Source organism: Artemia franciscana, chromosome 3, assembly GCF_032884065.1.
Source record: "Artemia franciscana chromosome 3, ASM3288406v1, whole genome shotgun sequence".
In the NCBI taxonomy this organism is placed as follows: Eukaryota; Metazoa; Arthropoda; class Branchiopoda; order Anostraca; family Artemiidae; genus Artemia; species Artemia franciscana.
Window position 1 is genome coordinate 48,144,508 of NC_088865.1, and position 22,531 is coordinate 48,167,038.

Here is a 22,531-nt window from a genome sequence, read left to right on the forward strand (position 1 = left end):
GTTGGTAAGGACTCTTAAAGAAAGTGAAACAGCTTATTATGAAGATTCATTTCAGAATTCTGATTCTCCCTGGAAAACTTGGACTTTGATCAAGGATAAAATTGGACGAAATAAACAATTGTCGAATTCCGAGGTATTATATAACATATTAAATTAAAAAAAACAAGTTTTTTGAACTGAAAGTAAGGAGCAACATTAAAACTTAAAACGAACAGAAAGTATTACGTATATGAAGGGGGTCGCCCTTCCTCAACACCTCGCTCTTTACGCTAAAGTTTTTTAGTACTTTTGAAAAAGCGTCTTATTGTTCTAATTAAACGGCCCTTGTGTTTCAGGAATCATTCTTAAAGAATAGGGACAAAATTAAACTTTAATGTAAAGAGCGAAATGTTGAGGATGGAGCAACCCCCTTCGTATACGTAATAACTTCTGTTCGTTTTAAATTTTAATGTTGCTCCTTACTTTGAGTTGAAAAAACTTGCTTTTTTATTTAATTTCTGATCGTTTTGTAAAATAATGCCAGGAAATCTAACACCACTTTCATGGAGAAACCCACTCCCCACGGAAATATCCTCTAGACAATTCAATCCCGTTGAAAATGTACCCCGGAGAAGTACTTTTAACCACTCCGCGCGTAAAATTGAGACGGAAAAGAGAAAGCGAGACATTTAAAAAGAATTTTGTATACAAAAATTGGCAAATTCCCACAGTGTATAATTTCCCCTGACTTGTTGACTCCCTGGTAACTTCCTTCTCCATGGAAAATTCCCCCGTGGAAAACCCCCCAGCAGAAAATTTTTCCCCTCCCCACCCAAAAATGTATGCATGCATCCCAGTAATAAATACTATGCGTAAACAATTGGCAATTTCACAACCCTTTCCTCTGTGGTTGTGTGAGGGGGGGCAAGTTATACCCAAAGGTATAGTTATTGGACCTTCCAACTATGATGATTAAAAGGACTATTTCAACATTTTGGAGGGGAGAGGGCCTAGTTGACCTCCAATGTTTCGAATACTTAAAAATAGAACTAGAACTTTTAATTTCTGTAATAAAGATCCCTCTTCTGATATTCTAGGACCACAGGGCTGATACGATGACGCCTTGGAAAAAAAATAAACATGCATCCCTGATCTTTTTTCTAGCAAAACAATCTAGCAATGCACAATTTCACATTTTTGCAGATAGGAGCTTGTAACCTATATGAAACGTAGATACGCTGAATCTGATGGTGTGATTTCCATTAAGATCACTTGAATTTTATGAAGTATTTCCCCCTTTTTAAAAAAATCAGGAAAATTTTCTCAGGCTCGTAAACTTTGATGGGTAGGGTTAAACTTAATGAAATTTATAAATTTGAAATCTGCATAAAAATTAAATTCCTTTAATATATCTACTGGTATCAAAGTTCTGTTTGTTAGAGTTTCGATTACTATTGAGCTGGGTCGCTCCTTACTTACAGTTCGTTACCACGAACTGTTTGATAGTGAAGAAGTTAGAGGACTGCAAGCTGTTGCTAATATGTTTAGTGATTGTTTTATTGGCGATGGATAATCTATCGATTCTTCAGAAATGAATTTTTCTTCTTGCAGGATTCATAAATATTATTTTCTTCCCTCTGAAGGTACGAGCATATATTTGGACCCAGTTAGTCTTGCAAAATCAAGTCAACAGAAATAAGATTAAGACAAATAATCGGTTTTTTAATGTTTCTCACCCATCAAAGGAAAAACATAGTGACTTGTTGAGGGTTTCATTGGTATTAAACTGTCGGTATTCACTGTCAAGCTCTTAGCTATTTTTTGCTTTTAGATGTTCGCACAAAAGTTGTAAACCTATGAAAAGCAAGAAGTCAACGTAATTAGGTTTACATTCTCAGAATTCAGTATGTCCCCCTTCGTTTTTAACCGTGGTAATGCAACTGGGCTAGTTCGTATGATTTAATTAAGAATGTCTGAAAAGATGTTTCATATCAAATCACTAGAAACCTTAGTCTGTGCAGTAGGAATATAGAGGTGATGACAGGAATCAGGGGGTTAGAGAGTGGGAGATAAGTCGGAGGGGGGGGGGACGATTTTTTTTTTTTTTGGATTTTATTTTTAACTACCAAAGCTGAAACAGCAACAGAGGCAAGGGTATCATGAACAATAGAAAGGTGGAGGTTGGGATAGGGAGGTATGTTTTGGACAATAGAACAAAGCTCTTTAACAGAATAATAAATGGTTTTACTTAGAGACTCTGGTAAACGGAACTCAAAGCTTTTTATATTATTGCTGCATATATTTTCGATTTTATTTCCATTATAAGCTTCCTAAAATCTGAAAATCAGACTGATGGTTTGGACTAAACAATTACAATGTGGACATGATTTTAGAATAATTTTGTTGCTAATAATAATTTTTTATATAATAATATAAAATAATAATAGCAGTAACAATAATAAAATATACAATAAAAAATAAAATGATAAGTTTTCTCTATTCTTGTGATACTTTTGCACAAGTAATTCTTTGATTAATGACTACCTTCGGTGAAGCATATTTCACACATTTGTTTGATTAATTTGATTTTAAGAGTTTAACATATGGTATGCTAGTGACTTTTTTTTATTATTATTGTTGATATTACCAAGTAATCTTTTAACTAGTGATTACATTTTAGCGAATATCATTTAAAATTTTGCTTAATGAACATAATTGTAAGAATTTACTACTTACAAAAAATGGTATTAGTCCTTCGTCTCTATCTTTTTTAATTGCTTGTTTCACGGCATTTCCTTCCAATGAGTACTCTCTATTTGATTGTAGACTTCTATATTTAACTCCAGCCAAAAGCGCAGCTCTCTCGACAGATGAGTGTGCCTGATCTGTAATTGAATATTCATTTTAATAGCAATACATAAACCATGGTCATATGCAATACAGCAATACATAAACCTTATCTTTGGGTACAACCCTCAGGCAGTTGTCCTCAAAGTCTTAGGAAACACAATGTTCTAATGATATTTTTTTCCATTTGGAATACAGATTTCTGTTTCTAAAATATGCTAATGTGAAATGAATTACGTTATATTCGGCTGCTGGTCAGCTAAAAAATTTAAAAAGGTACTTACGCATCTCAATTTCTTGTTTCGTCGGCAATAGGGTAGTACTAATTGAAAAATGTTCTATTATTTGTGAATGTCCATTAATTTTTCAATTATAACTAAGACATAGTAAAGCTTATTAGGTCAATTAACTATTTGTCCTATGAAATTCGCAAAGCCTACTATTCAACTACTTCCACTTCTACTACTACTAATACTACTATTGCTAATGTTACTGGTACTACTACTGCTACTACTTCTACTGCTATTAATACAATTGAGCTATATCAAGAACGTTCAAGTGGATCTGGATTGTCAAAAAACAGAGATGCAATATCTCAGGAATGGAATATAAATGCATATTTATTTTTTTAAATCATGCAGAAACCATGATTCATAACCCCTTAGACGGGGTTGATAAGACTTGTGTGTCTCTCAAGTGATTGTGCACAGAATTTCAAGTGACACGACATTCAGGAGAAATTTTGTTTCGTCTCGAATGAAGAGTTCAGTATCTAAATTATACAAAAGTGAAGCACAACACATTATATAAGGTTACTTATTAAGGCCGTGATTAAGTGAACTTGAAAACATCTAGCTTCAAAATTGAAGTTAGGTTAGCCTTCTGTCTTTTAATTCTATAGAGACCGTCGATTTTCAAAACTTCAAATAGCACCAATTATCAAGTCTTGTGAAAGGTTTTAATAGACAACTTCCTCTGGCGAGAGGCTTCAGCAGAGAAATAGTAATATATTTGGCTGCGTCTTGCAAAGCTTTGCTAACGACCAACGGAAAAGAGAAAATGAGCAAAAGAGCACTATCATTCTCAAGTACAAAATGTCCATGTATATGAAGCTGTGACGGCATGCATAGAGTGCATTTAAAAAAAAAAAAATTTCTACTTTTTTCTAGGGATAGGCTTTGTAAAATACCTCAGTTGATTAATTCAAAACTAAACACCAAAATTAATTGAAAGCTTTCTTCGAGGATTCTTAGAAAATTAAAGTTTTCTTACGAATTAAATTGAAAAAAAAATAACTGAAAGTAAGGAGTGACATTAAAACTTAAAATGAACAGAAACTACTTCGTATATGAAAGGGACTGCTTCCTTGTGAACGCCCCGCTCTTTACGCTAAAGTTTTTTACTGTTTTAAAAATAGAGTTAAGAGAAAGAGTCGGACTTTAGCGTGAAGAGCGGGGTGTTTATGTGGAAGCAGCCCCTTTCATATGTGAAGTAATTTCTGTTCGTTTTATGTTTTAATGTCACTCCTTACTTTAAATTAAAAAACACATGATTTCATTTAATTTAATTTCTAACATTTTTTGAATCAATGCATGTTTTGATTTATGCTCTCCGCTGATGAAGAATTAAAACAAAATTTGCCTATTATTTTTTTTTTGGCTAAATGGCTTTCTCATAGTTTTGATCGAATGATTTTGAGAAAAAATAGGAGCGGGGATGGAGGTCTAGTTGCCCTCCGATTTTTGGTTACTTAAACAGGCAACTAGAACTTTTAATTTCTTATGAATGTTTTTATTAATAAATTTATTAGGAAAAATAAATTTTTAATAGTTAAAGATATACGTAACTTACAAATTAGCTTACGTAACGAACTTCTGTATTCTCATATTCTTATTACATATATGAGGGGTGAACCCCTCATATATCACGCTAAAGCTTAAATTCTGTCCCAATTTCTTAAGAATGACCCCTGAATCACAAAAGCCGTAGAATAAATAGTTGAAATTTCTGAAAATACTTTAGCGTAAAGAGCGAGGTATTAGGAGGAGGTGAGCCCCTCATATGCGTAATAATTTCTGTTCCTTTTAACAGAAATTATTACGGAATATTTACAGGAATTAATATTTACAGGAAAATAATAACAGGAATATTCTGTTCCTTTCAGTTGAAAAAACTTTGTCATATTTATTTTTTTATTGTTTTTTTTTAAATAATGCTAGAAAATCTTGCGCTCCCTTCATGGAAATTTTCTTCCCCCATGAAAAATTCCTTCATGAAAAGTTCCCCCAACATATCCCCCTCTTCTCAACCCCTGCCCCCAACCAAATAAAAACGCCCCTGAAAACGTCTGTACACTTCCCAATAACCATTACTATATGTAAGCACTGGTCAGTGTTTGTAACTTGTAGCCCCTCCCACGGGGACTGTGGGGGAGTAAGTCGTCCCAAAAGGCATAGTTATAAGGATTTTCGACTACGCTGAATAAAATGGCTATCTCAGAATTTTGATCCGGTGACTTTGGGAAAATAATTAGCGCGGGACAGGGGCCTAGGTGCCCTCCGATTTTTTTGGTCACTTAAAAAAACTTATAGTTTACAAAAAACTATTTTTGGTCTCTTCCAATTAAAACTATGAAAAAGCCATTTAGCCCCAAAAAATTAATATGCAAATTTCGTTTTAATTATTTATATGCGGAGAGCCAAGATCAAACCAAGCATTAATTCAAAAACGTCCAGAAAAAAAACAAGTTTTTTTTAAATGAAAGTAAGGAGTGACATTCTCTTAACTCTTAACTCTGCATTTTAAAACAGTAAAAAACTTTAGCGTAAAGAGTGGGGCGTTGAGGAGGAAAAGCCCCTTTCATATACGGAGTAATTTCTGATTGTTTTAAGTTTCAATGTCGCTCCTTACTTTCACTTAATTGTTTTTTGTTTAATTGTAGATAGGAGCTTGAAACTTCTACAATAGGATTCTCTGATACGCTGAATATGATGGTGTAAATTTCGCTAAGGTTCTATGACTTTTAGGGGTTGTTTCCTCCTCACCTGTGCTTCCAAACTTTAGTCTCTAGATTGCACATGAAAAATGCAGGATCAAAATCCGTTGACAATCCTTCAATGTGTCGCAATCCAAGTTTCTACCACCAGTCACGATCCGGTGGGGCAACAGGGAAGAAGCTACAGGGTTCTGCTCCGCCTCTAGGTTTGTCGCTTGACCTAAATCTTTTGACTTGTCTAGTTCTTCGGCGAACCGCATTATTAGGTATTTTGGATATTTGCATCTACCAAGCTCCAAATACTTTTTACAAAGGCGCTGTCTATGTGTGGTAACACTTTTAAGATGTATACCTCGCTTTGATTTAATTTTCCCAATGATTTCGGCTTTGTGTGCACAACTTTACTGAAAGCTCCTGACTATTTCTCATTTCTAGGTTTCTTCATTGCATTGAAATAATTTATGAAAATTTCACACTCTATTAAAAAGCAGCTGATTATACCAGCTTGTCATTTTGGTCTCTAGGGGGTATTATCGGCGATCTGAAACGATTCTTTCTGGCAACCCACTTGTAAAATTTTCAGGTAGCTGAAAATATTCTATGGGACTGCTAGAAAACAGGAAAATACATCGAAAAATGGTTCCAATCATCTTACAGGTTATTGTCTTCTGCTCATGATAGTACCAATTTTGTTCTAAAAGCAATATCCTTTATGGTGTACACTTGTGAAAAAGAGCTAGACATTTTCTAAGATTTCTAAGCAATTAGAGGAAATAGAGCAAAATCCTTGCAAACATTTTGTAGCATCTTCAAGAAGCTATGGCCTGATATTAAAAGCGGCATCTTCCGCCAATGAATGCTTGAGTACTTTTTAAATATAAATTTTCAATTTAATATGGGATTTTCGAGTTCCATCAATTCACTTAATCACGACCTTAACCTTTAATTTTAAAAGATGTAAACTCAAACCACCTTCTTTTTTTTATCGAACATAAGGCATACCAATTGAAAAAAAAACACGATTGTTTTTTAATTCCCAATAATTTTTCAATTTTAACTAAGACATAGTAAAACCTATTAAGACAATTCAACTTATTTTCTATGAAATTTACATAACTCACTTTTCTACTAGAACTACTACTACTATTATCAACTTACTTCAGCACCAAGCTTCCTGAAGTTAATCTAACCTAACCTAAACTGTGTAGGTCCCTCCTTCTTCCCAAAATATTCAAATTTCACTAGACACCCATTCCCATGAAGCTCTGATTTCCTTTAAATCTGCTCTTTTGACCTTTCCCCATCTCAAACGGGGACCACCTACGTTTCCTTTAATCCTGAACAGATCACCAAACATTATATAAATATAATATATTTAAACATATTATTTATATATAAATAATATAATATAATATGAAGTATGTTCAAACATATAGAAGGTATAAAACAACAGTGTTCCTTGCTACATCTCTGTGAAATGAAACATGGAGTAGTTTTTATGGTCTGTCGGTCCCGGTTTTGCTAGTTTAGGCACTTCCACATAAGCTAGGACGATGAAATTTGGCTGGCGCATCAGAGACCAGACTACGTTAAATTAGAAATAGTCGTTTCCCCAATTCAACCATCTAAGGGGGGGGGGGTAGTGGGGGGACGGTTAATTTGAAAAAATTTGAAAAAATGAGGTATTTTAACATACGACCGAGTGATAGGATCATAATAAAATTTGATATTTAGAAGGATATCGTGTCTGATATATCTTAATTTAAATCCCGACCGGATCCTGTGACATTGGGGGAATAGGAGGGGAAACCTAAAATCTTGGAAAAGCTTAGAGTGGAGGGATCGGGATGAAACTGGGTGGGAAAAATAAGCACAAGTCTTAGATACGTGACTGAAATGAGCGGAACGAATCCGCTCTCTTTGGGGGAGTTGGAGGGTGGGTTAATTCTGAAAAATTAGAAAAAATGAGGTATTTTTAACTTACGAAGGAGTGATCAGATCTTAACGAATTTCAAATTTAGAAGGATCTCATAACTCAGATCTCTTATTTTAAATCCCAACCGAATCCAATGTCATTAGGGAAGTTGGGGGGCGACCTGAAATCTTGGAAAGGGCTTAGAGTGGAGAAATCAGGATGAAACTTGGTTTGAAGAATAAGCACAGGTCCAAGATACGTGACTTACATAACTGGACCGTATTGCTATCTTTGGGAGAGCTGGGAGGGGGGGGGGTAATTTGGAAAAATTAGAAAAAAATGAGTTGTTTGTAACTTGCGAACGGGTGATCAGATCTTAATGAAATTTGGTATTTAGAAGGATCTTGTGCTTCAGAGCTCTTTTTTTAAATTCCGACCAGATCCTTTGATATTGGGGGGATTTGGGGGGGGGAACAGAAATCTCGGAAAACGTGAAAATTGAGGTATCTTTATTTTACGATTTGGTGGTCGGATCGTAATGAAACTTGATGTATAGAAAGATCTTATGTCTCAAACACTCCATTTTCAATTCGAATCAGATCCGGGGACATAGGGGGTTGGAGGGGGAAACAGAAATCTTGGAAACCGGAAATCTTGGGAAACACTTGGAGTGGAGAGATCGAGATGAAACTTGATGGGAAGAATAATCACAAGTTCTACTTAAGTGATTGACATAATTGAGACGGATCCAATCCCTCTGGGGGAGTAGGGGGGAGGGTGTGAATATGGAAAAATTAGAAAAATTGAGGGATTTTTAACTTAAGAAAGAGTACCCGGGTCTTAATGAAATTTGACATTTAGAAGGATCTCATGTCTCAGAGCTCTTATTTAAAATCCCGACCAGATCTGGTTACATTGGGGGGAGTCGGAGGGGAAACCGGAAATCTTGGAAAACGTTTAGAGTGGAGAGATCGGGATGAAACTTGGTTGGTAGAATAAGCAAACGTCGTAGATACGTGATTTGCGTAACCAGACTGGATCCGTTCTCTTTGGGGGAGTTAGGGGCGTCCAGTGCTTTGGCGAGTTTGGTGCTTCTGGACATGCTAGGACGTTGAAAATTGGTAGGCGTGTCAGGGACCTGCACAAATTAACTTGATAAAGTCGTTATCCCCCATTCGACCATCTGGGGGGCTGAAGAGAAACGAAAAATTAGAAAAAATGAGGTATTTTTAACTTACGAGTGGGTGATCGGATCTGAATGAGTTTTGATATTTAGCAGGATCTCGTGTCTCAGAGCTCTTATTTTAAATCCCGAACGGCATTAAGCCTCTGATTTTCTTTTTAAATCAATCTATTGATTCTTAGAATTTTGCTAGAGCTCATGCCATATGAGCTCTTGGCTCTTCCAACCTCGTCACAAGTGCCATATGAGTTCTTAGCTGTTGTTTTGCCAATTTCTTATAGTCTAGTGTATTCTGCCTTTATTATATTATGATTTACCCGCCCCCCCTCAAAATCCAAAATTGAATCTTTCGGATCGTACGCACTTGAATTTTTACATGCTATTTTAATCAAATTTCCTTCCTGAAAAGTGAAAAATCGAAGTGTTCCTCGTAAGATGTGTTCCGTATGGTAAGAATAACCAATCTTCAAGCATTCTATTTAAATACTCTAAGGAGGCAATTCCATAAGTGGATATTAAAAAAATTAAAACTTAATTTACAAGTTTACCTTGCTAAGTATATGCTTTGCTCCATTTTTCTCATAACATCGACGTAAATGCAAGGGATGACAAACATTATAACCTCAAATTATATGCGACATCTCAACAATTCAATGGTTTCCTAAGCAGCTTTAGGTAAGATATTTGTGCAGCTTTTGATACCGGCATAAGTTTATTTACACCTATAATGTTAATCTTTATTTCCTCATTATCCTGTTTAGGGGCGTTTTGATCAAGATCAAGTCCAGATTGTCTAATCCTTTTCAATTCATTAACATACCAGTGCAGTATTTTAATATTATGCCGTCTGTCAGCATATTCCAGATCTTCGGCAATGTTATCCCCGGCCTCCACTTCACACCTCCAATATTTTAATGCTTTCTCCACTTTCTTTAAGTTCCTCTTATTGTCATAGTATCCATCTCCCAAATAATTCTTGTACAAGCCCTTCATCGTCTCCATTAGACATACAGAATTTTCACAAATTCAACAAACGTCGACGTCGACAACGTCGACAACGTCAACGTCGACAAATCAAAAAGTATGTCCACATCTGGCTCCCCTTTGGCTCTTCAATGCTCCGATAAAACTGTTAAACAGGTTCAAGAATTTAACTAATTAAGAAGCTGGATAGAAAATAGTGGCGATGTAACATTTGAAATCAAGAGAAGGATTGGACAAGCATCAGGTGCCTTCAACAGACTAACACCAATTTGGAGAAGTAACAAGTAATCACTTTGTTTAAAATTGCGCTTGTTCAACAGCAATATACTGTCTATATTTATGTACGCCAGTGAATGTTGAATTCAAAAACATTTGCCTTCGAAGGATCCTCAAAATCTGTTGGCATCAGAAAATTACCAATAGGGAAATCCGGCTGAAAACAAACCAGCCCATAGTGACCGAAGTTATGAAGAAACGAAGATGGACATATTTGGGTCATGTTGTACGCATGCTCGAAGACAGAATGCCCTCAAGAGTGTATCAGTGGCAGCCTGAAGGAAGACGAAGATGAGGCTGACCAAAACACACACCGCGGAGGCAGCATGATCGGGACCTGAAATGGGCCAACATCTCCCTCACTCCACAATGGGAAGATATCACTGCAGCCTCAAAGCCTAGTGATGAATGGAGAGGCTTTGTCGACGCCCTATGTGCCACTGATGGCTCAGGAGGGTCTAAGGTAATTAATCCTTGACACTACTAGATGGTGATCTTTACATTTACCATTAATAACAGGACTCCTCTATACCCTAGTATCTTGTATAGATCCTGCCAGTTTTCTGCTTACAGTAACATAATTATATAAGGTTTGCTGTCTTACCATCACCTGAATACCATGTTGATTTACGGGACATTTTAATACCAAATACCGAATTGGTTATAACCAGATTGTATTACCTACAAAAGTGAAGTAGTCTGTAGCCATTACTGTTTTCTTTTCCTACACCAGATTTACATAGACTAAGATACCATCTAATTCTCTTTTTATCAACCTGAGCATTAAAAAAGAATTAAAAAATTAATCAAGTCTTTTGAAAAACAATGTTTGAATATACGGACATATAAACTTTTATATTTTTTTCTGTTTTTACTATTTTAAAAGGAGACAGTTTTTGTTAGTGTTTTAACTTCATTTACTTTCGTATACAATATATCGATAGTAAATTCATATAGTTAATTGATACCTAAATGTAAAACACTTATAAGAAATAACAACATAAATTATATAATTGATGCCTATAATTGACATAAAAAATAAATATAATCGATGCCTAAAAATAAATATAGTAAATTGATGCCTAAACATGACTTTTAAAATTTGCAGCTTTCGAAACAGTGTCCTTAGTTGGGGGAAGCAATGTTTTGAATCTTCGAACCAATAAATGATTTTCAATTGATGTTCTTTTTCAAACTGCTACTACTACTGCTACTACTACTATTACTAACAACTCACCGCAGTACCAAGCTGCCTGAGGTAAAGACAGCTAAGCTCGCCCCTCCTCCATCCCAATCTATTCAATGCCTCCCTCTTTATATTCTCCCAGGAAGTTCCCATTTCCTTTAAATCTTTCTTTATGACATCCTCCCACCCCAGACGAGAACGACCTGCTTTTCGTTTAGCCCTAGACGGTTGGCCGAAAAGGACAATATTCAGCAATATGTCATGCTTCATCAGAAGAACGTGCCCTAGCCATCTGAAAATTTCTTTCATTTTAGCCCTAGAAAGCGGGATTGAACCAATTTAGTGTACAGCCTACTGTTTGAAATACGGTCAGGCAGCCAGGTACTCAGAACAATCCTCAGGTAATTTCTCTGGAAAACATCTAGTAAATCTTTATCCGCTTTTCGGAGCACCCATATTTCAAATTCAGACTTGACCACTGTCATCACTGTGCCTTCCAATATTCTGATCTTAGTTCGCAGACTTTTCTTCCTATTCTTCCAAGCCTTTCTTAACTCTGAAAAAACACCCTAAGGCTTGGCTATTCTACTTTTAACATCTTCCCTGCTCCCACCGTCTTTACTAATAATAATGCAAAGGTAAATGAACCTGCCCACTTTATCTATCTTTTCGTGACCCAACGTCACCTTTTCATCCTCACTTATTCCTAGCCTTAGAGACTTAGTCTTCTTAAAATGAATTCTTAAATCAATCCTAGCACCCTGAACTCGCAAAACTTCTGAAAGTTCATTCATTTGAAAGTTAAATTCAAATTGACTTTTTTGTATTTTTTTTTAATTGAATTTTCAAAGGTATGTATCTAAAAAAAAAATGTTGATGCAAAATCGCTATATATTAGAAGAATGAAACTAGGTCGATTCCTAGAATCCCTCTTAAATTTTTTGAAGAAAAAATTATTCAAAATATTATTTTGTATAGCGTTGGTTCAGTATTAATGGGCAACTTCAGTGTTGGTGGAAAATTATTCAAAATTCATTTTTACCTCAGCAAAGCGCAAGTGACTTCCTGGCCTTTAAGAAATTTGAAGGCTTGATAGCCTAGCTCATGATGATGATGCTTTATGTTCGCTTTAGGCTTGGGTGGATTATTAATTTTAATTTCTGCTTGTTTTAGGTTTTATTTATTCATTTCCATTTAAATTCTGTTGTTTTCACTCTGACTTGATCATTACTTTCAGTTTCTGTCTGTTTTAGTTTTAATTTTCTATTTACAAAACATTCTGTTGGTTTTAATTTTAGCATAATAAACAACTTCATTTTTAATCGGTTTTGATTTTGCATTTGCTCTTTAAATTTCTTTTGAAAATCTCCTTCTAGAAAACACAGGCAGTGAAAAATTGCTGCATAGTATGAATTATTATCCGTGTCACCTTTAATAGCAAGTTTAGCAAGCTGTAACAAGCATTAGTGTAATATGTATAAGAGTAATAAATATAAAATACTGCACAGATGAAAGCATGTTAAGGCTTTTTTGTTTTATGACAACAGCTAGTTAAATAAGTACGTATCTTCATCATAAAAAAAAACTATTTTCAGATGTCACCATGTCCATTCGTACCAAAGGAAGTGAGGAAAGTGGGTGAAATAAAGCATACTTTTCATAAAGAAAGTGTTAAAATGCATGGTATATTTATATAACAAAAAAGTTGATTTAACAAACAATTATTCGAGTCATTCCAACAAACGACGCAAGCAAGCCTTAAGTGACGTAATTTTTTTGCTCCTACCCAACTAAGATTTATAGAGCTCTTATACAATTTTTGAAACTTAAACTTGGAAAAAACATTTTCACTTATTGTGTCATTATAGAGTAAAATCAATTTAATAAATAGAGCTAACTAATTAATTAGTTTCGTTAATTGTTGTTAATTTAAATTCAATAATTATTAATCCTCGACAATAAAACATATTCGAAACATCCCTTTCGAAATTTATTTTTCGGACTAAAACACGAAAAAATGTTACACTGATGTGGATATCCACAAAAAAGATTTAACTAGAGGAAGAAAACGAACAGTTTTTCACCTGAGCCATAGACGATTAACCTCTCCAAGATTTCTGATTCTTTCCATTGAGGCTCTAGAGCTCTGTATTTTTGTATAGTTTTAGTTTTTGCCGCTAACATGCAAACCAAGGTGGCTTCACTGGCTGTTGTCTGCAACAAAAGTTCAGTGGTATTTATTAGAACTTGTCAAAAAAGGCAAATACAAAATTTAAAGGAACATGGAGACCATTTAAACTACTGCTACCCTCAATTTGTTGTAGTTTCAAGCCTCTTCATGCTAAAAAAAAACCTTAAAACACACTTTTTCCATCCTTCCCTGTAAAGAACTTCTAGTTTGGACGTGGTCGATGACGGTGGAGCAAATTCTCGCTATAGAAATGAAATTGAAAATTCAACAGCCAGCAATAGGAAAGATATTTTTTCATTTAAATGGTGGATGGGTTAAATTCTTTGGACTTAGTCATAGAGTAATGCTAAAGTATACTATAACGAAGTTTTTTCAGCATAAGAACAAAAGTAAAAGGCTACCAAAAATTATCTTTCCAGTTTTTGAACTGGGGTCTAACGTAAAAGCCCTCTAAACAATCTTTTGATGGCACAACTGTCCATCCAGTAGTCTGACAAATAAACATGATTTTCCTACTTAATCTTCTTGGAGGCTGGCCCCTTATAGATTTGGAAGTTGTTTGATACTCAGATGGCCAGTTTTAGCGTATCAAGGACAAAGGAGTTGCTTGTTCTATCTTTATATTGAAGGGCCTGCAACGTGTTCCCATCTACATCTCTAAGGATAAGTTCGCTAAGAGAGTAGATAAGCTTTGTCTCTTGGGATATGGATTAAAAACTAAAGTTATTATATTCCCTAGTCCCTCTCTTTCGCTCAATTTAATGACCCCTCTATACGAGTCCCGCGTGGGGTACGTTGCCAAAGATATTTTATTCTAGTGTTCAATGCACCCTGACAGCTTTGCAGGTTGCTTCTGATTGTTTTCTGTTGTTAATTTGTCCTAGTATTCTAATACATATTTTTATGATACTAGAAAGTCCGAAATACATAACTGTAACATTAAGTTTTACATTGGATTTCACTCCAGTTTAGATTTAATTCCAAATTAAATTGAATAATACAGGAAAGAACCCAGGTAATTTTTGATAAAGCAGGCTTAACGATAAAATTTAGTTTCTAGAATATTAATTTGACTCGATCATGTTTAATATTTTTAAATAGTTTTAATTACACTAAAATTTGTGTACCTGCAAACAGCAAATTTTAAACTTAATAAACTATTTAAAGTTATGGAAGTGAAGAACTTTCCTTATTTGTTTAGTTTTTGGTTCAAGTAAAGGAATTAATACTTAAATCTTATAAAGTATATTCATGCTGACTGAGGAAAGTAAATCTGGCCTTGTTTTTTTCTTCTAGTCTATGCAGTGGAGGTGCTCGTATATGTTACATCAGCAAGACAGGGTATAAAAAAGGACACAAGCCATATAAATATTTAATTTCTCATCTTATTTATTCTTTTTCTCCATGTATAGGCTACAGATGAAGAAAAATAAAACATATATAACAGTTCTAATTATGGTGAAAGGTCATGTTAAGGAACTTTTTTTGTGTTTTGTTTGAAAACGTTGAGCACTTTATCCTATATGTTCTGTGACAGCTTTTGAAGCCAATTTTTGATGTGGCGTCAGTGATCTGTGTTGCCTCTTATATTTCGGAGGAACTTTTTCCCCACACACTATGTTTCTCCACACACACTGTTTTTGAGGACTTATAGAAGTGTACAACTGACTTTGATTGCCTAAAGGAAGAAATCTCTAAGAGAAAGCACTTGAAATAAAGCTCGGACCGGTGTTGTCCATCTATCTACCTTTCGGGTGAATATAGCTCATCAGAGCCATTTGTTTACTTCTTTAATAATGATTCAATGGATGAACATAAGTTAGTAAGTTAACGGGTTAAAGTAGTATTGTTAACCTAGGTCTATGGAACCATATATGACCCTTAGATCTAATTATAGGAACCATAGGTCTATGGGTTCTTAAATATGGCTTTAGCCATACAAAATACAAAAAAAGAGCAAGCAGTTAGTATTGGTCAAAGAGGTTTTGCTGGATAAGAACCAAGAGTAAAAACCTCTAAAAACAACATAACAGAAGAAGAATAAAATTAAACATGGAGTAAAAAGTAAATCATTAGTATAATCATTTAAAATTTCAGGATTGGTGCTCTAAGAAAATTTTGTCAATAAAAAAAAAACAGCGTTCGGCATTTAGTCTTCTGCATAAATACTTATTTCACATACCTAAGATAAACTTCCGAACTTAAAATACCGATCCAAAAGTATGAAACATAAGAATAGCTTAATTATGATAACTAAAAATTGATATTTGAAAAACTAGCCGCTTTTTATTCGACCAAACTTTGACCAGAAGTCTCACAAAAAAATACTTGTTGTGTTTAAGTGTTGTCTGAATATTTACCATATCATAAGGAATGTGATTAAAATTTCGGGTAAAAATTTTTACTTAACGAAAGAAACATTTCAAATGGAAACTCGGATACAACACATTCAACATTTCTTGGTATTCTATATGAAGAATTAATCATGTTCTGCTATAAGATGTTTCTCGAAAAAGGTTCTTGGTAGAAATGATAAATATTGGAGAAGATTATTGAAGTTAGAAAAACTACTAAAATTAGCCAAATTTCAAAAGGATTTCACTTAAAGCTAGAGAACAAGCCTTGGACAAGGTTAAAATTGATGTAAGGCAAGGAGAATCCTCAGAACTTTTTCAAGTAGAATCCAAATTGGAGGTCTAATTTATCAGAAACAAATTATTAAATTAAAAGATTATAAATCATCAAATTAAAATAAATTGTCAAATTTAATAATCCTTTAATTATTGAATTTACTATTTGCAATTAATTTATCAAAATTATCTAACACATCTAATTTTTCCAGTCAATAAAATTTTGTTGCTGTCGCACCTAAAGGCTGCTTCTGTCATTTTCAAACTTCTGAGATAAATGCAAAAGAGAAATTTGTTTGCTAAGCTATTTTCAAAGGGTGGATCAGTGGGGCGATTAAAAGCAGAAAAATCAAAATGTGACAGAAAATATGTTGACCTCATTGTCTTCTTTTTGAGAACAACTTAGAGAATAGTTTTTTTCATTAGCTAGGAAGCAAGCGAATGTCCCATATGTCCTTTAGACTAAGCAGTAACAATATTTTACGCCGATGTCTTTCGCAGGGCAGTTCCTGAGAAGTTTGGCTGTCAATTCAGAATTTTACACTGACAAATTAAGAAAAATAGATCAATTTACATCAATACTGTTTCAGGTAGACGGTCAGAAATTTATTTTCGAGACAATCCTACCCTATTAATGGCATCTGCATCTATACAACATTACAAGAAAAATCCCAGATCTTGAAATAAAGACGAAGGGGTTGGGTTTGAAGTTACACACCCCGCGTATTCAAATTCTCCAGTCACCTTATTGTTTTTGCTGCTTGTAACAGCTGGACTCTGTAGTCCTCTTCTAGGTACAAAGCCTTTTTCAAGGAATATCAATTTAATCAAGGTGGATACACCTAGATGAAAGGAAATATTTAATCTTTAGATGATTATGAATAAAAAACGAAAATAAAATTTTATTGATTCCATCATGGGCCTTTGTTTCTTTAAATGTCAAGAATATCTTTTATTTTTATTTTTCTATTACATACTAATTACCTGAATGACACCTCCTCCAACTCCTTCACTTTCTTCTGACAAGAAACATTTCGGTAAATCTAATAGTTTTCCAAGCCAATCCATCATCAAGGTTTCCAATTCTGTACAAGCAGGACTTGCCATCTATAACATATTTAAATGCATAGTTTACTGTTAAAGCTAAAATTTGAAAATAGTTCATTATTTTTACTTAATAATTGTCTAGTTTGAATTTAGATGAATTGAGGCGACCAAAAATAATTAAGGCACAGTAGAGATTTCTTAAAACTAGAATTCGCTAATATTTATTCGGTAATATATATATATATATATATATATATATATATATATATATATATATATATATATATATATATATATATATATATATATATATATATATATATATATATATATATATATATATATATATATATATATATATATATATATATATATATATATATATATATATATATATATATATATATATATATATATATATATATATATATATATATATATATATATATATATATATATATATATATATATATATATATATATATATATACATATATATATATATATATATATATATATATATATATATATATATATATAATATATATATATATATATATATATATATATATATATATATATATATATATATATATATATATATATATATATATATATATATATATATATATATATATATATATATATATATATATATTGCAACTGATATTGAACAATCGCCACCACTGATATGATCAGGAAAAAGCCCAGATAACCTCTATGTTTTGATATTTTATAAAAATGTATGATTTTGTCTGGATTAAATTCATTATCTGCAACAAAGAGACTGCTTACACGAAAGACGTATTATACTTTTTTTTTGCTGTTTTCCAATAAACCTTACCTCAGACCTTAGATACTCCTGTGCCTCCAGAGATGCTTAGGGCATATAAGAAGAGTCCACAGTCATCTCTCAACACTGCAGCCATCGTCCCAAAGACATCTTCCCAGTGAAATTCAATTAAGGCATTGAGATTTGTGAGGTAAGCCCGGTAGCTGGGTCAGAGGGTGTTTTTGGGGCATCGTATTTATCTTCTGTTGCAACGTGACTGCCGTAGAAGGACGACCTTCAGTAATCGAGTTTTGGGCACACGGATCACATGCCCGAGGCATCTCCACTATTTTCCAACAGAACTTACAAGGGCTTGGCTCTAACTTGGAGACGAAAATGTTATTTAGTTTTTAATTAATGTATACTATGGGACCAGACCAGAGCTAGTGGCTTAGGGTAAAATTCAGCTTCAAACTTTGCAAGTAAAATTGTACAAGTTTTATAATATGCGTTTTATGTAACACTGTAACATGCATTTATAACATGTATATGACATGCATATAATATGTATTTGTGTAACACTATAACATGCAACAATAACATGCATTTTATAGAACAGAGAGCCATCTTTCAGGGCTCAAAGTCATTTTAACTAACAATTTTATAGCCGAACGGCTAATATCACTTTGTATTTTTCAGTATAGAGTAGCCTAGGATGCACGATTACTGTGACTTAAAATCGTTTTTTTCCAATAATTATTGGATTGGTTTTAAAATAGTCCATCAACCCATCATCAGACTATCTCCCCTCGCCGTTATATTAATTGGGATCTTTCCGAAAAAATATGGATCTACTCCAGATTATGAATTGTCATCAATTGTAAGGTTATCACTGTGAGTCACAGTTTTATAATAAATTGTAATTATTAGGCAGCATAAAGTTACTAACAGTGAAATTCGTCAAAGGATCGTCCGGCCGTTTGTCACAAACATTCTTCAGAAAAAAAAACTATTCTTATCTTGGACACGTGCTGCGACGAAAGTCGTCTCCCTGGCATAAAACACAGCTGGAAACCCGACGGTAGGCATAGAAGAGGCTGTTCGAAGAATGTGCTGCACAGTACACTGGATCGGGATCAGAAGATGGCTACAACCTTACTGACACCTAAATGGTAGGGTATCATCACAGCGTCAGCCATGCGTGATAAATGGAGAGGCTTCATCAATGCCCTATGTGCCATATGTGGCACTAGAGGAACAAGAAGAAGAAGGAGGAAATAGAGCCGTGCACCACAAATATAACTTTATGTTTGGTCCTCGTTCTGAGGTCTGTAAAGCTGCCGTTAGGGCTTTTTTTGGAAGCTAAAAAGTGAATATTTTTTCAAGGGAAATCTAAATTTTTTCCTTTTGAGATATAGAGCCTCTCTCAAGTATGTTTCCCCAGACCGAAGAAACCCAACCTTGGACTTTAACAGTCCACACAGATTGAATCTTTCTGGATAATACTCTCCATTTCTTCAATGAAAATTTCCGAGGCTCTTAACTTCGCAGGTTAGACTCGATGAACTTAAGGATCACCATAAAAAAGCCTCTTTGTCTGTATGTGTTTCTATGTGGCAATACCAATAAGTAAGCTTTGCTTATAACGCCCAGGCAATTTAAAAAGGACCCAATTAAAATGCGATTAATTTAAAACAAAATACTATACTCCATGGGCATTATGAATAATGCTGAAAACTAAGCGGTAGATTTAAGAAAATTTTGCTCATAATTCCTTACTTTTACATTTCTTCACATACCATACAGCTTGTGACAGCCTGTCGGTTATATGGACTTGACCTCTTGAGCTAATGTTTTACTTAGTATGACTCAAACAAATGAATCTTTTTTGGGACTGCATGGTTTTTTCGCATAAATTTAGACAGGTTACAATCAATTCCCAAATGATCTTTTTATAATTGGGTTTATCTGTTTTTTTTTATACAGTTTCAGCAACAATACCTTATTGTAACAACGTCAATCACGTAAAAGTTGAAAGATCTTTTCTAGATGTACGTAAATCCTAATCAGCTATTTATCTTTCTACATAGGAACTATTCGAAGTGTCTGATGTGCGAAATAGGAATTCGATATTTACTAAGGATTGAAAAAAAACCATTCTAACGAACATCGGGGCGAGTAGTATCACAATTTAGCCTGATCTTTTGATCCTGTAGTGATTCATATTAAGGTACCAGAAAATGTAGAAAAAAGTTTACCAAATAGATCACACTGATCGTCAGAACTAGCAATCTAGTGTTCCAAATTTAGTGAAATTTTTGGAGAAGTACCATATCTTCTGAACACAAGAGAACCTATGGATAAGAGCTTTCACTTTGACTTAACATAAACCTCGGGTTTTTTTTCTTACCAGTTTGCTTTTGGATATTTAGCCTTTTTTATTAGCTCCTAGAAGTGCGGTTTTGTGAGAATTTGTATAATATTTCTTTTTGATAACGCCCAACTCATTCAGCTGCTCGTTAAATCATTCAATAAAGTGCAAGATGGTACAAGCAGGGTTACCGACTGGTGGAAAAAATCACTAGATTCTAGTGATTTTTTGGTTAATTAAGTTATTATCTTCAAGATTCATGTGCTGATTTAGTGATTCTTTTTCTTGATGCAATATAAAAAATAAATATTAATAGTGATAAATCACTAGGAGTGGCAAACCTGGGTCAAGTGACAAGTAACCGATTGCAAATGATTTCTGATTGGCCAGCTTGAGTCATATTGTATACATGTTGTTACACTTTTGTTAATTAAAAATATGCCCTGGGTAATAATAGCAGTATTTACAAGGACAAGTCAATGTGACAAATTACTCTAGATTATTATAGGCAAATACAAATTATAAAATTGCCCTGTTTCATTGGTCATTATTTTTGATGACAAAGAAGTATGAAATCTGCCTTAAATGATCAAACTCCCAATAATATATACATCGCTACTAGAATAAAACTCGGTATTAAAGTTTCGTTTACAATTTGTACGGCTCGTTCCTTGCTTACTGTTCCTTACCACGAACTGTTAGAGAAACATAAGCGTTTGGGAGGCGACATGGTAGCGTAATGACTCGCTAGCAGTAGTTGTACGATTCTTCTATCTGCTTGAGAACATTGTTATTGTAAAAATTTGTTATCGAAAAATTAAATTAACCTAATTAAGGATTAGTTAGATAAATTAAGCTCGCTGTACAGGAATACCCTCTTAGATTTACTCACCCAAGTAAAACCAATGCATCCAATTGCATCACTCAACATGTCGGCGAGCAAGGATGGCCAAGAATTTCCTGTTGGGTAGTAAGCATGAAAATGGGGCGAATGCCAATGTGTTACCTTAAAAAAACAAAAAAGTGCTGTATATAACTGTGTTTTCTATGCAAACTTAAAAAGCTGGTCGGGCACGTACACATTCTAATGAGGGGGGTTTCGTGTTTTGGTGAATGTAATTTTGACACAGCTTTCTATATCATTTTTACATTTTATTAAATAGAAAAAAGTTTTTTTTTTAACTGCAAGTAAGGAGCGACATTAAAACTCCAAACGAACAGAAATTACTCCGTATACGAAAGGGGTTTTCCCTCCGCAACACCTCGCTCTTTACGCTAAAGTTTGACTCAGTCATAACTGCACTTTTTAAAACAGTAAAAAACTTTAGCGTAAAGAGCGCGGCGTTGTGGAGGGACAACCCCTTTCGTATACGGAGTAATTTTTGTTCGTTTTAAGTTTTAATGTCGCTCCTTACTAGCAGTTAATTTTTTTTTTGATTTCTGAACGTTTTTGAATTAATACAAGTTTTGATTTTGCCTCACCGCACATGAATAATTAAAACGAAAGTTGCATATTATTTTTTTTTGCTAAATGGCTTTCTCATAGTTTTAATCGAGTGATTTTGATAAAAAAATCGAGTGCTGGAGGAGGCCTAGTTGCCTTCTAATTATTAGCTACTTAAAAGTGCAACTAGATTTTTTTTTACGAACGTTTTTGTTAGCAATAAACATACGTACCTTGCGAATTAACTTAGGTAACGAACTTCTATATTTGTGTATTTTTATTACGTATATCAGGGGATTTGTCCCCTTGTCAATACCTTGCTCTTTACACTAAAGCTTGAATTTTATCCCAAATCTTTAAGAATGACTCCTGAATCACAAAGGCCGTAGAATAAATAGTTGAGACTACTAAAGACACTTTAACTTAAAGAGCAAGGTATTGTGGAGAAGACGAACCCCCCTATAAATGTAATATCTTATGTTCGTTTTAAGTGTTAATGCTACTCATTACTTCCAGGAGAAAAAAATTTATTTAGTTTATCATTTTTTTAAATAAGGGTAGAAAATCCTGCGCCCCCTTCATGGAAATTCTCTTCCCTCATGATTAATTCCTCCATGTAAACATCCTCCCACGTAATCCCCTCCCACCCCAAAGCGAAAAAGTCCCCCTGAAAATGTCTCTACACTTCATAATGACCGTTACTATGTGTAA

General features: G+C 34.0%; 1 protein-coding gene across 1 annotated transcript in view; it reads right to left on the reverse strand.

Moving 5' to 3' along the window:
• Positions 1-22,531, reverse strand: part of LOC136025347 (aromatic-L-amino-acid decarboxylase-like) — a 70,821-nt gene that overhangs the window by 33,891 nt on the left and 14,399 nt on the right. Inside the window, exons 3-6 of the mRNA XM_065701277.1 lie at positions 21,269-21,382; positions 17,171-17,293; positions 13,450-13,579; positions 2,716-2,864 (exon numbers count right to left, since the gene is read on the reverse strand). Of these exons, the coding sequence (XP_065557349.1) occupies positions 2,716-2,864; positions 13,450-13,579; positions 17,171-17,293; positions 21,269-21,382 (516 nt within the window). The remainder of the gene's footprint in view (positions 1-2,715; positions 2,865-13,449; positions 13,580-17,170; positions 17,294-21,268; positions 21,383-22,531) is intronic.